This window comes from Natrix helvetica (assembly GCF_964273705.1).
Source record: "Natrix helvetica genome assembly, chromosome: 3".
Lineage (NCBI taxonomy): Eukaryota > Metazoa > Chordata > Lepidosauria > Squamata > Natricidae > Natrix > Natrix helvetica.
In genome coordinates this window covers 167,499,739-167,515,893 of record NC_138549.1, presented here as the reverse complement: position 1 = coordinate 167,515,893, position 16,155 = coordinate 167,499,739, and the positions used below count along the sequence as shown (strand labels likewise).

At 45.0% G+C, this 16,155-nt stretch overlaps 2 protein-coding genes across 2 annotated transcripts in view; both read left to right on the top strand.

The window, feature by feature from the left end:
- The window catches only part of RPS21 (ribosomal protein S21), a gene marked incomplete at its 3' end in the record, with an annotated part of 293,510 nt that overhangs the window by 256,497 nt on the left and 20,858 nt on the right, over window positions 1-16,155 (top strand). The window lies entirely within an intron of this gene.
- CABLES2 (Cdk5 and Abl enzyme substrate 2) overlaps window positions 1-16,155 on the top strand; it is a 69,767-nt gene that overhangs the window by 46,236 nt on the left and 7,376 nt on the right. The window contains exons 6-7 of the mRNA XM_081947887.1: window positions 8,091-8,194; window positions 14,784-14,890. Of these exons, the coding sequence (XP_081804013.1) occupies window positions 8,091-8,194; window positions 14,784-14,890 (211 nt within the window). The remainder of the gene's footprint in view (window positions 1-8,090; window positions 8,195-14,783; window positions 14,891-16,155) is intronic.

The following is a 16,155-nucleotide window of genomic DNA, read 5'->3' as shown; positions in this document are numbered from 1 at the left end:
GCCAGCCTATTTGCCGGTTCTCCGAACTACTCGAAATTTCCGCTACCGGTTCTCTAGAATCTGTCAGAACTGGCTGAATGCCAACTCTGGGAAGGATACAATTTTAAAATTATTTCCTTGTTTTGTCCAAGAAAATTGCACTGGTCTGAGAAGTCAGTGAGAGCCACCCTTGACCTGAAGAGGGATTTATTGCATGTGTATTTTACATTAAAATTACACCTTTATTGTAAGTTTTGGAGGGGCTGTGCAACTGCTCCCAAAGCTTCAGGATCTCACTGGCTCGGTAGCCTCACAATATGCAACTCTGGTTTTACCCTGCTAAGTGAAATAGGCCAACCTCCAATTTATGAGGTGTTCTGCTTATCTAGGCAAATTTTCCGGCCCATCTACTCATCTAATTTGCCTGAATGCTTAACAATCAATGTGTAAAAAAGCACAACTGTAATTTGTAGTCCAATTATTTCCTCCTAACGGGTTGCTTTCCACATTTGATAGTAGACATATAAATCAATGACTAGCTAGTCACTTCTTCTGAATTCTGGACCTCCTGTTTGGGAATTTTTCAACTTTGCAAAGAATATAGAAACAGAGAAAGACAGGAACAGTGGAAATGCATTCATCCAAGCTCGCTTACATGCTGCCGTTCACCTCAATTGAAAACCATATGTAGCAGTGTTTCTCAGGTTTGGCAACTTGAAGATGTGCGGACTTCAACTCCCAGGATTCCCCAGCCATCATGACTGGGGAGGAATCTTGGGAGTTGAAATCTATACATCTTCAAGCTGCTAAGGTTGAGACTGATCTATGGTGTATTCTGTTAAGCCATAGTTAATTTCCACTACGGTTTGTTGACCTAATCCTTCGCTAAGAAAGGATTTTTCAAAATGACCATCAGATCATTAGTATTTGTTATATTATTATTAACACTCTCTGATGCTAAGCAGTTAGACGTTCTACTCCCCCTCCCCAACCTGAAAAGAATTCTGTTCCAACTTGGGCGTGGGCGTGACCAGTGCATGACCTATTTAGCCTGTGGTTGGCAGTTTAGACATTCTACTCTCTCTCCCCACCTGAAAAACGCTCTGATGCTAAGGAATTACCTGAGGAAAAGAAGGGGATAAGATAGGAGAGGCCTCTGTGGGGAAAACCTGAGGGGGAGAAGGGGAGAGGAGAGGCCGTAACTACTCATTAATTTTTAAGTTGTAAGTGTTGATTTATCAAGCCCGATCACATTATTTGTAGAGGAGCACGGGTATCCAGCAGTCCATATATAAATTTGATGCTGTGTTTAATTAAATAATGACAGAAAGGTTAAAAGAACAGATACCAACAACCATTTTAAACGCTTACCTGTCCCTAAACTCAAACCTAAATAAGTTTCTGTTGTTTATTTAATATATTTCTATCTCACCTTTAGAATTGGCATGAGATCTTGCAAGCTGTGAGGCTTGCAGAAAGTTTGGCTCTATCTGGAGGCCAACTTCCACAGTTCAACAAAATATTATTATTTTTAAAAGGCATATTGAGTTTACAAAATATTATTTTAAAACCCCACAATTTAATCAAATTTATTATTGGCTGGGTACCCCTAGCTGGGATTCAGCGTCCAGAGGTCTCAAACCAGCTAAAGATAGAAAATATTTTTTTTTTAATATCTCATAAGCCTGGTTATGCAAAAGATACCAATGAGACATTTCCTGAAAGTCGAAGCAATGCCTTAAAAAGCCAAAAACGTAAATATATTCTTATAAAAATCTGGGCAAAGTACCAATCACATTTAAAATAGCAATTCTGAATAGTTTTCCGCTATGTTTTAGTGAATACTTCATCCCAGTGGCTTTGGCTTTGGGAAACCAAGCTGTGTTCGCTCAATGAGTGCGCCCTTTTAAATTTGAAAACAAGCCAGTTCTCCTTTCAGATGATGAGATAAACAGGTTGAAAAGAAACAAGGCTTACAACACAATACAGGAAGATAGATTGCATCTATTTAGGATGCCAGCCTGTTATATAAGGTAAAGGTTCCCCTTGTACATATGTGCTAGTCGTTCCTGACTCTAGGGGGCACTGCTTATCTCCGTTTCAAAGCCGAAGAGCCAGCACTGTCTGAAGTTCATGTGGCCGCATGACTAAATGCTGAAGGTGCACAGAATGCTGTTACCTTCCCACCAAAGATGGTTCTTATTTTTCCACTTGCGTTTTTATGTGCTTTTGAACTGCTAGGTTGGCAGCCGCTGGGACAAGTAATGGGAGCTCACTCCGTTACGCGACACTAAGGATTCGAACCGACGAACAGCCAACCTTTCTGATCGACAAGCTCAGCGTCTTAGCCACTGAGCCACCACATCCCTATTGCCTTTATAAAACCTGTCTCTAATTTTCCATTGTCTCCCATCCCGAGATTCTGTCAGTAATTTACTGCACCCACTTTTTCATTGAGTTATTTTTGGGGAGACATTCTCTAGCGCCTTGGTGCATCCCCCCCATCTCTTTGTTACTATTCTGCAGTAGCAGAAACTTCCTGTGGCTGATTTATTCCTCTGTCTTGTGCATTGACTCTGCTGTTTTGATTATTAAAACCGTTTCTGAGCAGTGTTCAGCGAAATCATCTAGGATTGTTGCATCAAACTACTTCCAGCATTTTCAAACAGGGTGGCCAGTACGTCTGAAGACGCACCAGATGCGTCTTATATGCGAAGGTGCAAGAAATTGTTTCTGTCCTTACAAGTCCTGCCATTACAAAGCCAAAAACGACTTCTCTGGGCTCTTGCAGAATCTGTCATAATTGTATTTATTTATCTGCTGCAAACTCTGTATTGGTGACAGGAAGGGCATCCGGCCAGTAAACACTCAATTGCCCCGACTCCATCCTAATGTAGGGGATTACGCGTGTGTCATTAAAAGACGCACGCACACACAAATCTATTCTAACTTAATAGAGCCACCCCTGTTATGAGCATACCGCAAAATTTATTCATTTATATCCTGCCTTTATTATTTTAATAAGTAACTCAAGGCAGCAAACATAATCAATATTCCTCCTCCTCCTATTTTCCCCATAACAACAACCTTGTGTAATGGATTGTGCTGGGAGAGAGTGACTGGCCCAAAGTCACTCAGATGGCTTTCATTGCTGAGGCAGAACTAGAACTCCCAGACTCCTGGTGATCAACACAAAGTCACCCAGTTGGCTTTCATGCTTAAGGTGGGACTAGAACTCACAGTCTCCTGGTGATTAGCCCAAAGTCACTCAGCTGCCTTTCGTGGCTCTTGGGACTAAAACTCCCAGTCTTCTGGTGATCGGTTTGAAGTTGCCCAGCTGGTTTTCATGTTTAAGGCGGGACTAGATCTCCCAGTCTCCTGTTGATTAGCCCAAAGTCACCCAGCTGCCTTTCGTGGCTAAGGTGGGACTAGAACTCCCAGTCTTCTGGTGATCGGTTTGAAGTTACCCAGCTGGTTTTCATGTTTAAGGCAGGACTAGAACTCCCATTCTCCTGTTGATTAGCCCAAAGTCACCCAGCTGCCATTCGTGGCTAAGGTGGGACTAGAACTCCCAGTCTTCTGGTGATTGATTTGAAGTTACCCAGCTGGTTTTCATGCTTAAGGCGGGACTAGAACTCCCAGTTTGCTGGTGATTGGCCTAAAGCCGTGATGGTGAACCTATGGCATGCATGTTACAGGAGTCACACAGAGCCCTCTGTGCAGGCACGCAAGCCGTCACCCCAAGTCAGCTCCGATGCGCGCGCGCCTCCCGCCAGCCAGCTGGTTTTCGGGTCTCTGCTGCGTCGGGGGCGGGGTTTGCGTGCGCATGTGGGGGGCGCACATGGGGGTCCACATGCACGTGGGGGTTGCACATCCATGCTGGGGGATGGGGCACACACAGAGATCACGTGTGGGGGGCAGGGCGTGTGGGGTGAGTTGCGCGTCCATTGCATTATGGGTGGCCTAAAGCCTGACTAGAACTCTCTGTCTCCTGACTTTTTAGCCTGGCGCCTAGAGCAAACTCTCTAGTTTGTTTGTTTTTCCAACGTTTGAAATACTGCCATAACTGTGCCTCAGAGCTTCCAAACAAGGAAGATTTAATTATTTTTCAATGAGCAGAAGCGCCAAACGGCCGGTTGACTTTGAAAGCCCCAGCTAAAAGCCCATTGAGTTCTGTTGGGCGGGTGATCCATCAAAAGAGCGCCTCCGGGAGCCTTAAGCGCTCGTCAGAGGAATTCCCATTTTTGCTCTCCCGATGCTGCTTTGTCCCTGAGCCGCTGCTGGAAATACACGGCTGGGCCTTTCTTTGGCGCGGTGACTTGACGCATCCCTTCAACCACCGCTGTGAGACCTTCAGAAAAATTTGCCTTTGCCCCGTCATGACTCAGCGCACCTCCGCCAAAAAGCAGCAGGATGGAAGGCCGGAGCCTGGCGCCCTGCTGCTTGAGGCCCTGTAGAACCCCACGAGGTGAGAGAGGCAACACCGCTGGGCTGTCAGATCCGCAGGCCGTAGCTTTTGATGAGTGACAAACAGGCAACCGCACGAATCGGTGCTCTCTCTGCAGGGGTCCCTGGAGGAGGAAGAGAGGAAGGGCTCACTGGAGAGAAGGATTTCGGCACCTTTGGAAGGGATTCAGTATATCCTTTCCCCAGCCTTTTCCCAGATTTTCGCATGGCCTTTAATTTTTTAAAAAAATTAAAGCTAAATGAGGATAGTCTTATGTATTGTATCTTTACCAACAAAGAAAGACCTTTGGGAACTATCTGGGGTTTTTTAAAATGTGGTTTATTTTTGTGTGTGTGTGTGTGAGAGAGAGAGAGAGAGAGAGTGGGTGTGTTTATAGTGTGTATGTATACATACATACGTATATGTATGTATGTATATACCATCTTTTTCGGAGTATAAAACACACCAAGATTTTGAAGAGGTAAATTAAAAAAAAAAAGTGTTTGCACTCTGCAGACCTCCCAAACCCTCTGCACGCCTCATTATTTGTGAAAAACGGAGCATGCAGAGAGATTGAGAGGCCTGCAAAGTGCACCTTAAAGGCTGGCGGGGGGGGGGGGGCAAAAACGAGCAAAAACAGCCCGTTTTTTCACTTGTTTTTTGCCCTCCCCAGCCCCCTCGGTGCACTTTGCAGGCCTCCCAAACTCTCTGCACGTCCATTTTTGCGAAGGGGTGGGGTTTCTGGAGGCCAAAAATGCTATATTCAATGTGTAACACGCACCCAGATTTTTACCCTCTTTTTTGGGGGGGAAAAGGTGCATCTTGAACTCCAAAAAATACGATATGTGAGAGGGTGTGGGTGTGTAAATATTACCCTGACTCTCTCTCTCTGTATCTACATGTGAGAGAGGGAGAGAGAGAGAGAATATTACCCTGGCTTTTTATTTTCATAAATAAAAATAAACCAAGTAGGAAGGGTACCTAGTCATTCTTCACCCTCCTATTTTCCCCCCGACGACAACCCTCTGAGGTGGGTTGGGATGAGAAAAAGTGACTGGAACAAAGTCACCCAGCTGGGTTTCATGCCTAAGGTGGGACTAGAACTCCCAGTTCTTCTGGTTTTTAGTCTGGCACCTTAAGACTAGAATAAACTAGATCGAATATATATATATATGCCTTTGCTTCATCAAATTAGCAGTCTGTTTGGCTCAGTGTTCTGGTTTTTTTTTTAAACTATCTGTAGTTACTTTCTAGGGTTTTTGAAGATTTTGAGCTTTTGCGATGCTAAGCTGCTTGTCTCCCATGGGTAAATTGGCTGGAAATAAAGCCAGCTTAAAGCATTCTTTTCCAGATTTAACTCTTTGCTCTGCCACTGCTTAGTGGCAGTGATGACCTGATGTTCTGTTCCGATTGTGTTGAGCCTGATTCATTCTCTCCAGGAGGGAGGGAGGGAGAAAGAGAGAGGAGAGGAAAGAAAGAGAAAGAAGGAAGGGAGGGAGGGAGGAAGGAAGGAGGAAGGAAGGAGGGGAAAGAAGAGGAAAAAGGGAGGGGAGGAGAATTTTTTCATTTTACTAGGGCTACAAGGGAAAAGTATCAGATTTCTTGTCTATTTTACCTGGTAAAAACAAATGCAATATGTTTCACTGTTCCATGCATAAATCTTTTTTAAAAAAACACATTGTGACTTGGTAATCAGTGACCAATTGAGAGGTTGCATCCCCTCCTGCTATGATACACAGTAAGCTGTTGGGGCGCATGGGCTTGCCAACCAAGAAAGCAGGCAGGTGAACCAAAGGTGAGCATCACGTAATGTAACAACAGCCCAGAACCCAAAATGTGAGCATGTGCACAGCTTCAAACACACGGTGATTATATAGGACAGCGATGGCGAACCTTTTTTGGCTCGCGTGCCATAAGTGGGGGGGAGCGCAGGTGGGTCGTGTGCAGGTGTGCCGCACCCATAATGCAATGCGCGACCCCCCCGTGCGCATGCGTGCACTACAGTCACTTCCGGTTTGCTTGGAGGGTCGTTTTAAGCGCTCCGAAGGCTTTCAGGGACCTTCAGGAGGCTTCCCTGAAGCCTCCGGAGCAGTCAAAACGACCCTCCGAGCAAACAGGAAGTCCGTTCCCGAACTTCCGGTTTGCCCGTAGGGGCGTTTTTTTGCGCTCTGGGGGCTTCAGGGAAGCTCATGAAGCCTCTGGAGGGCCTCCGGGAGGGCGGGGGTGGGCTCTTTTCGCCCTCCCCAGGCTCCTATAAAGTCTCTGGAGCCTGGGGAGGGCGAAAAATGGCTTTAAAAAAGGGTGAAATCAGCTGGCCAGCGCCTGACAAATGGCTCCGCATGTCACCTGTGGCACGCGTGCCATAGGTTCGCCATCACTGATATAGGATGTCAGGATGGGTAGGCGAGCCCAGCTGCTGATCGGAACTACAAATTTGCCTGAACAGTCCGAAGTGGCAGCAGCCCCCCTCTAAGGTGAACCAAAACACCATTGATGACCAGTAGTCCAAGTCAGGAAACACATTTCTTTGGACATGTAGCTGAAAATGGTCTCCTTGTTGGTGTAAGCAGAGCACAACTGTTGTGTCCTCCTGACCTCCAAAACGAGTGACCTAAGCAGTGGTGGGTTACTACCAGTACGCCCTGGTACTGGTGTACCGGTGCCTGCCAGGAGCACCGGGTACCGTTCTGATACGGTGCTCCGGAGGGCCCGCCTGCCCGCCTGCCGTCCTTACCTGTATTTGAGCACTTTGGGGCATCCGTGCACGGAGCGTACAGCACCTGCGCGATGCTCCACCGAGCAGCTAGAACATTGCGGAGGCATCGCGGAGCGTCGCAGGAGGTAAGGACGCAGGTGCGCGCGCACTATGTACGTTCATGTGGAGTTCGCCATGCCCCATTGCACCGTATTGGTTGCAACGCGATCCGGAACCCCCCACTGGACCTAAGGATTGAACCTTTCTTAGTGTTGTGGCCTGCCAGTGGAGCTGGCAGCAGATTCAGACAGCGAGGAGGTTGGGGAGGAAGATGGGCCAATCCTGGAGTCTGGGGAAGGCTCTGGTGGGGACTTTGTGTTGGAGGCAGAGAGGGGACCAGAGCTGTATGCCAGTTATCAGTTGCCTTCGGAGTCAGACATCAGTGAGGCAGAAGAACAGCTGGAGCCTGTTCCCGATGTGTGCATGCGCAGAGCTCCCAGGAGAAGGGAACAGCTAAAAAACAAGGGTTACTCAGGAATAAAGACACAGGTGAATGGCCCCTCCCATAGGGGATAAAGAGGAGCGAAAGGGGAGGGGAGTTTGCAGGAGACAATCAGTTCAATTCATTAGGGTGAAGATCTGTTCCTGACTTTTGGCAAGTAATTGCTGCTACAGCATGGAGTTTGGAAGACATCAGCCTGGCAGCTCTCCAAGCCTGATGAAGGTCTGTAGTTGTGAAATCTCATGAAAGACTGTTTGCCAGGACTTTGCTGGAGAGGAATTCACTTTAACCTAAATAAAAGAGTTTTATCGGGACAAGGAGTCTGCTGCATGCTCTTGGGAGGCTTACATCAGAACACTTAGCTTCATCTGGACTTGACGGCAAAGATCCTTCAGGAAGATTCAAAGGATGCTTTTCCTAAATTACGTTGGTGAGCTTTTAGTCTTCAACTTCTTCTTTACTTCTAGGAAACGAAGTGGGGGAGTTGATAGAGTACAATCCCAATTTGGTGGATGACCCGCAGTGGCCGTGTGGGAAACACAAGCGTGTCCTCATCTTTGCATCATACATGGTAAGATGTTTTCGTGCCGATTCTTGACAAGTGCAGTAGTCAAGCATTTGTGATGTATTTCCCTGTGTGTCTTATTTACCTGCATGCAGCGAAGCCTGTGTCCTCGTTCCCCTGAGTGCTTATAAAGTACTGTGGGGGAGCAATGATGGTTATACTATTTTCTACACAATGTATAGCTCCGTGATGGCGAAGCTATGGCACGCTTGCCACAGGTGGCCCACAGAGCCCTCTCTGCGGGCACATGAACGGTCGCCCCAGCTCAGCTCCACTGCGCATGTGTACGACTCCCACTAGCCAGCTGGTTTTCAGGTCTCTGCCAAGCATGCACAATGGGGGGGGGGGTGTCACGCTTGCGTGTGTTTGAAGCGTGGCACATGCGGAGGCTCGTGCGGAGGGAGTGTATGGGGGTCACACGTGCGTGCGCGGGGGTGGGTGCAGGGGGCATGAGGATGTCTCCTGCACATTTCATTGTGGCTTTTGGCACACAATGACGAAATGGTTAGCCATCACTGCTATAAATGGTCTTTGACTTACAAGCTATTCGTTTAGAGACCATTCGAACAGTACTGAAAAAATCCTGGCTTGCAACCAGGGTACCAAGATCATCATGTACAACCTTCCCAGTCAGTGTGATGACCCGGGACAAGGCACGAAGGCCACACAGCTAGCTGAGAGTTCAGACTCCCTTTTAATGTGAGCAAAGCACACACAGACACACAGCAGCCTCTGGCTGCAAGAAGTCCAGCAAGGCAAAGGAACAGGGAAATAAATCCACAAAGCAAGAAAAAAGAGTCCACGAAGCAAGGAAGAAGCAAGCAGTCCTGCAAAATACCAGACGTCGGCAACAGCACAAAAAACCTCCACAAATTCAGCCTTTGTTCCTGACAAATGCCCCTCCCCATAGCGTCTCCTTAAGTCTCGGTCCCCAGGTGTGCCTTGTGAAGAGGGGTGGGATGCTCTCCTCCGGAGTTGTCGGGTTAGCCTGTGCCGTTCCCACCTTCTCTCCACTCTCCGTGCTTGGAGATCAGAAGGGGGCGGTCCTTGCTCATCGTCTGAACTCCATCACTCCTCATTTCCACTGCCCACTCACTCTCTGTCATCCTGCCCCTTTTTTCTCTCTGTTGGCAAGCCGTCCCAAGCCTGAGGGACCCCTGGGCTGCCTTGTCCTGCTCCTCCCAAATTCCCCCGAAGTCAACGATGCTGTCCCCTTGATCTTCATAGGCCCCAGCTCCAGTTCTCCTCCCTCCACAGATTCAAGCTCCGACGGGGGCGTGACAATCCACTTCCAACAAACAAAGGCAATGGAGAACTCAGATTCAGTTAACAACTGCAGTGATTTGCTTAGCAACCGTGGCAAAACAAAAAGGTCATAAAACCAGGTGTGATTCACTTAACAAACACCTTGCTCAGCAACAAGAATTGTGGTCATAAGTTGAGAACTACCTGTGGTTTTCGGTTCTTTTCACGTCTTCCTAGCCAACTCAGGGTTGGTGTTCCAGTTTCACCATTCTGAGATCCAAGATCATATTGATTTTGAAACTAGGTAGAATTGTGATCAATATACCCCATATTCTTCTTTTTAGTGTCATTTTCCTGTCTTGGGTTCCCCCGACTCCAACATTTCCGTAAAATAAAGGAGAAAGAGGTTTACACAAATAGTCTTTATTTTTTCCCCCTGCACCAACCTCCCTTAGCAAACTGCAGTTTGGTGACCATTGTTAACCAAGATAGATTTGTTTTGTTCTGAAATGGCACGTAATGGGCTTTAACCTTCAGAATTAATTGCCACTGTAGGGCCACAGACTTAGGCGGCATTGAAAGCAAAGAGAATAGTTTATAGACGTTCATTCATGTGGAGCTCTTAGTGATAGCAAGCCCTTTTTCCCTCCCATTTGACACCCGTTTGCTGCTACTCGTCGGGTCAGCAATATATAAGCCATGAGAGTAGTATTGTTTCTTTAAGTACTGCTGTAATGGGATTGGTTGCTGTTACCCCAAGCAGCCATAAGATGGCGCCAGAATGACTGTTAGCTCTCTGTTTGTTAGATGTTGATCCGTGGATACTGCTTGTAGATGTATGGTGAGTTACTGTGAGTTTTGCTACTGTTAGCGACTTTGGGTGCTGAACTCATTATATGATACTGGACTGTGTTTGATGGATCATGCCTTAATTGAGAACATTGATAACTGACTGACTGAACCATGTGTAAATTGAGCTCTGAATACTTCTATTTTCCACATAAGTAAAATACTATTACTTTTACTATTTGGTGTCCCTGTATGCTGGTTTGTGCGTGTTCTTCCACACCACTCTCATTACGCTTCTCTGCACACTCGCTCTCCTAACGGGGAGCTTACCTAACAATCTGCTAATATGATTCTAGATCTCCGGGATGGTGCGGAGGGAGATGGGCTTGTCTTGCGAATTGTGGGGAAAACTAATCTTGACTACTGGATCAATTTTCCCCACAAGCCACCGAACAACTGTACATCTGCGGAGATTCTCAGTCATCCAGGTCAAAGGTGCTGTTTTCAAGAGGCAGATGGATTTTCTGGTTTTTCTTCAAAGACGTTTCACTTCTCATCCAAGAAGCTTCTTCAGCTCTGACTGGATGCTGGGGAATGGAAAGAATGGAATGGAGCTGTTGAAAGAACTGTGCCTACAACACTGTCCCTTCAATAGTTCTAGGAAGGCTTTATTTTTATTTATTTATTTATTAGACTTGTTAGCCGCTCCCTCTCCACGAAGGGACTCGGGGCGGCGTACAATAAATAAATCACATATTACACAATTAGACATTACACGGAGGAGGTATAAAAATCACCACAACAATTGTTACAATACATACAACAAAATAATAATAAGATTAAAAATTAAAATACCCCAATTTAAAATTTAAAGTTTAAAATTGCCAGGAGGATTAGAGATAGAACTATAGTTGAGCCAGGCCGGCTAGTTGGAAAAGGTGGGTCTTGAGTTTTGTACGGAAGGAGCGGAGGTCGGTAGTGATCCTAATGTCGGGGGGGAGGTCATTCCAGAGGGCTGGGCCCATCACAGAGAAGGCCCTGCTCCTGGGCGCCGCCCTTTGGCACTGCTTAGTGGACGGCACCCGGAGGAGTCCCTCTCTGTGAGAGCGGATTGGTCGTAGGGATGTGTGGGGTAGGATGCGATCCCGCAATATGTCCATTTGCACTGCTCAGATGACCCCGAGGACACAGGTAAACCTCCAGGTGGCCTCAACAACTAGTTGTTGCTAGTTGTGAAGTCGTGTCTGACCCATCGCAATCCCCTTGGACAATGTTCCTCCAGGCCTTCCTGTCATCTACCATCCTCTGGAGTCCCTTTAAACTCAACGCCAACTGCTTCGGTGACTCCATCCAACCACCTCCTTCTCTGCCGTCCCCTTCTCCTTTTGCCATCAGTCTTTCACAGCATTAGGCTCTTCTCCAGTGAGTCTCTAAAACTTTCTAAAAGAATGCAAATGGCCAGCTATCTGCAAGGACTCTAAATCCTTCCATTCCCCACCACCTAGTCAGAGCAGAAGAAGTTTCTTGGATGAGAAGCGAAACGTCTTTAAAAAAAAAAAAAACCAAGAAAATCCAGTTGCCTCTTGAAAAACGCACCTTTGGGACAACCATGACCTGGACGAGTGAGAATCTCCATACACATGGAGCTACAGATTGCTTAACCTTACTTCCCGTTATATAAGTCCAAAATCTATTCTGGAACACTTAAAAACTATACAATACAATACAATACAATACAATACAATACAATACAATACAATACAATACAATACAATAGTAGAGTTGGAAGGGACCTTGGAGGTCTTCTAGTCCAACCCCCTGCCTAGGCAGGAAACCCTATACCGTTTCAGACAGATGGCTATCCAACATCTTCTTAAAGTGTTGGGGCATTCACAACTTCTGGAGGCAATTTCTGTTCCACTGATTAATTGTTCTAACTGTCAGGAAATTTCTCCTCAGTTCTAAGTTGCTTCTCTCCTTGATCAGTTTCCACCCATTGCTTCTTGTTCTACCCTCAGGTGCCTTGGAGAATAGTTTGACTCCCTCTTCTTTGTGGCAACCCCTGAGATATTGGAACAATGCTATCATGTCTCCCCTAGTCCTTCTTTCTCTTAAGCTAGACATACCTAGTTCCTGCAACCGTTCTTCATATGTTTTAGTCTCCAGTCCCCTAATCCTCTTTGTTGCTCTTCTCTGCACTCTTTCTAGAGTCTCCACATCTTTTTTACATCGTGGCGACCAGAACTGAATGCATATATTCCAAGTGTGGCCTTACCAAGGCCTTATAAAGTGCTATTAACACTTCACGTGATCTTGATTCTATCCCTCTTGATGCAGCCTAGGACTCTGTTGGCTTTTTTGGGAGCTGCTGCACACGGCTGGCTCATATTTAAATGGTTGTCCACTAGGACTCCAAGATCCTTTTCACAGTTACTACTGTTGAGCAAGGTATCATCTATACTGTGCCTGTGCATTTCGTTTTTGTTGCCTAAATGTAGAACCTTACTCTTTTCAACATTGAATTTCATTTTATTAGATAGTGCCCAATGTTCAAGTATTCCACATCATTTAGACTGTTTCTCCTTCTAATCATGCCAATCATGTTGCTTAGATAATTCCCCCCCAAAAAACTGCCAGAACTGGAGGCTCTCAGCATGGTCAGAGAAAAACAAAACACCCTGGAATGAGCTCAGGGTTGCTAAGAATGCTAGTTTTTCCTTACTGCACCTGTGACTAAAAACCCGCATAATCTCTCTGCAAAAGCAATATGCAGCTGAAAGGTTATAGGGACTCTTATAACCGAACAGTAAATCAAGCATTCAAATTGTATTCAAACTTATTCCAATTGTACCGCAACTCCAGGCACCGTGGCCTAAGGCAGGCCTAGATCGAGGACGGACATAAATGGAGTTTATATAGACCTCTAGGGCAATGCAGATATTATCACAAACCTACATTTTTTTCTCTTTGAAGCACACAGGAATAGTTTCAGCAGCCGTCATCAAACACCAGGTGATGAGCAGTAATGTTTTTCTAATGATCTCTCCAGCAGGCAGACCCAGATCCTAATGAGCTCAGATTCAACTTCTGAATTTCATTTACTAAGCAAACTAGCGAACTCCTAAAGGCTGGAGCAATTTCTCTGCATCTCCTGTTATTACCCGTCTTGTGTTTAAACCCGGTGTATTTGCTGCTAAAGCTGTGCTTCTTAACCTAAACTGGCACAGACATAGAATAACAGAGTTGGGAGGGACCTTGGAGGTCTTCTAGTCCAACCCCCTGCTCAGGCAGGAAACCCTACACCACTTCAGACAAATGGCTATCCAACATCATATTTAAAACCGCCAGTGTTGTAGCGCTCACAACTTCTGGAAGGAAGCTGTTCCACTGATTAATTGTTCTAACTGTCAGGAAATTTTTCCTTAGTTCTAGGTTGCTTCTCTCCTTGATTAGTTTCCATCCATTGCTTCTTGTCCTCAGGGGCTTTGGAGAATAGCTTGGCTCCCTCTTCTTTGTGGCAACCCCTGAGATAGTGGAACACTGCTATCATGTCTCCCCTAGTCCTTCTTTTCATTAAACTAGACATACCCAGTTGTTGCAACTGTTCTTCATATGTTTTAGTCTACGGTCCCCTAATTATCTTTGTTGCTCTTCCCTGCACTCTTTCTAGAGTCTCAACGCTCCATTCTGTTTGAAGTGCCAAGTGTTGCAGGATTAAATGATTATTAAAAGGCTTTGGAAACCTTCTGTCTTAAAAGCGATTAGTCTCGTAACCTTATTGACCTAGTTAGGGGAGGACTTGACTCCGATGCCAGGACAAAGATGAGCAATGTGGTTTAACAGCACAGCTTAGTACAACTAAACACCATCTAGGGGTTATTTGGGTGCAAAGTTCAATTTAATGGGGTGCAACTGAAACAAGGCATTGAATCCTACCGCATAATGCAGAATATAGGGCCTTCTACATTTTTGATAGAATATTTGTAGCTAAGGATTGAACAGGTGGGTTCCTTGGTGCTCCCTGAACTCGGTGGTTTTCTTACCGACATTTAATTACCCAACTAGGTAACATCATCAGTGCACCTAGTTCGATAATGAAACATCTGCAAGACAGCAACCTAGCTCAGAGACCCCCAACGACCCCACTCTTCTATATTTTTGCCTAGTGTTAGATTTATTCTTAAACATTGATTGATTTAGCAGATTTATATAGCTGCCTGTCTCACAATTCCAAGCAGCCTACAAAATTAAGCACAGAAAAACAAATCAGCAAAATAACCAAACACTAATGGAAAATAAGCGAGGACAGTGTTTCCCCAGAGTTGAAGTCCATGCATCTTAAAGCTGCCAAAATTGAAAAACACTGGGCTAGGGAGAAACAGAGCGGTTTTAGCTGCAGCTAACATTCTACTAAAGGGCTCTATTTTCTCTATTCTATTTTCTCCTATTATATTCTATTCCATATTCTATTCTATTCTATAGTCTGTTCTGTTATTTTTGGTGTCTCACATTCTCTTTCACAGTACAAATTTCTAAATAAATCCTTTTTTTTTTATTTCAGACCACCGTGATCGAATATGTAAAACCCTCAGATCTTAAAAAGGATATGAATGAAACATTTAAAGAAAAATTTCCTTACATCAAGCTCACGCTAAGCAAAATCAGAAGGTAAATCGTTTGGGGGATGTGAAAATCACTTTTTTTTCTCAGTCCTTCCTTTGGAACAGGCTTATTTCTATCCAGATTTCTATCAGAGTGGTTTTATCTGTAAACATTTACAGCCCAATCTTGCACAAGTATTAATAAATATAAGGAAGTACATATAACCTTGCAGACTTGAGTATTGAGTACTGCAGGCTACTTCTGCTGTCTGCCGACTGCCTGCAATTTAGCAGTTCGAATCCCACCAGGCTCAAGGTTGACTCAGCCTTCCATCCTTCCGAGGTGGGTAAAATGAGGACCTCAATTGTTGGGGCAATATGCTGACTCTGTAACCCGCTTAGAGAGAGCTGTAAAAGCACTGTAAAGTGGTATATAAGTGCTGTTGCTATTATGAGATATTTCATTTACAAGTTGTCAATTCAGTGCTCCATCCCAAAATATATTCTATGGCAACAAAGTCATAGTTAATAACTATAGCAGGGTAATCAGGAGGTGAGATAGTATGATTTCCTTCTTTTTCATGCTAATTATGTTACGAATGGGGGAGGGGTGATTCTGTAATGAATTTCTAGTTGTTAAATATGCTGTGATGTAGTTTAAACCAATGTTTCTCAACCTCAGCTATTATAAAATGTGTGGACTTCAATTCCCAGAATTCCCCAGGCAGCTTAAAGTTCTTGAGATTGAGAAACAGTGGCCTAAGCCCAGATTTAATTCCTACACTGAAGTATGAAACTTAATTATTTGGTTTAGTTTTGGTTAGAAGACGATACTTGGCAGTTTTGTTCTTAGCTTGTTTCATACCCATGTTTCTGCATCTTCTATTTTACATACAAATGAAGCGTGTGCCATCAAACCTTCTAGCATATTTTGAATGCTTTTGTCCCTAACGATGCTTCTGTACAGTTTTCGACTAGAACTGTGAAGCCTATTTAAATTCGAAAAATTTCAACTGAAACCAAGAGCATTGAGCCAGCAGTGTGCGGTGGCAGCCAATAAAACTAATACAATCCTTGCTTGCATAAACAGAGGCGTAGAATCAAAAACGTGTGAAGTAATAATGCCGCTTTATAAAGCCTTAAAAGGGCCACATGTGGAATACTGCATCCAGTTTTGGTCAAGATGTTGAGAGTTTGGGAAAAAGCACAAAGAAGAGCAACTAAGATGACTAAAGGTCTGGAGACCATATGAAAAACGGTTGCAGGATTTCGATTTGGCTAATCTAGAGGAAAAGAAGTACTAGGGGGGACATGATAGCAATATTTCAGTAT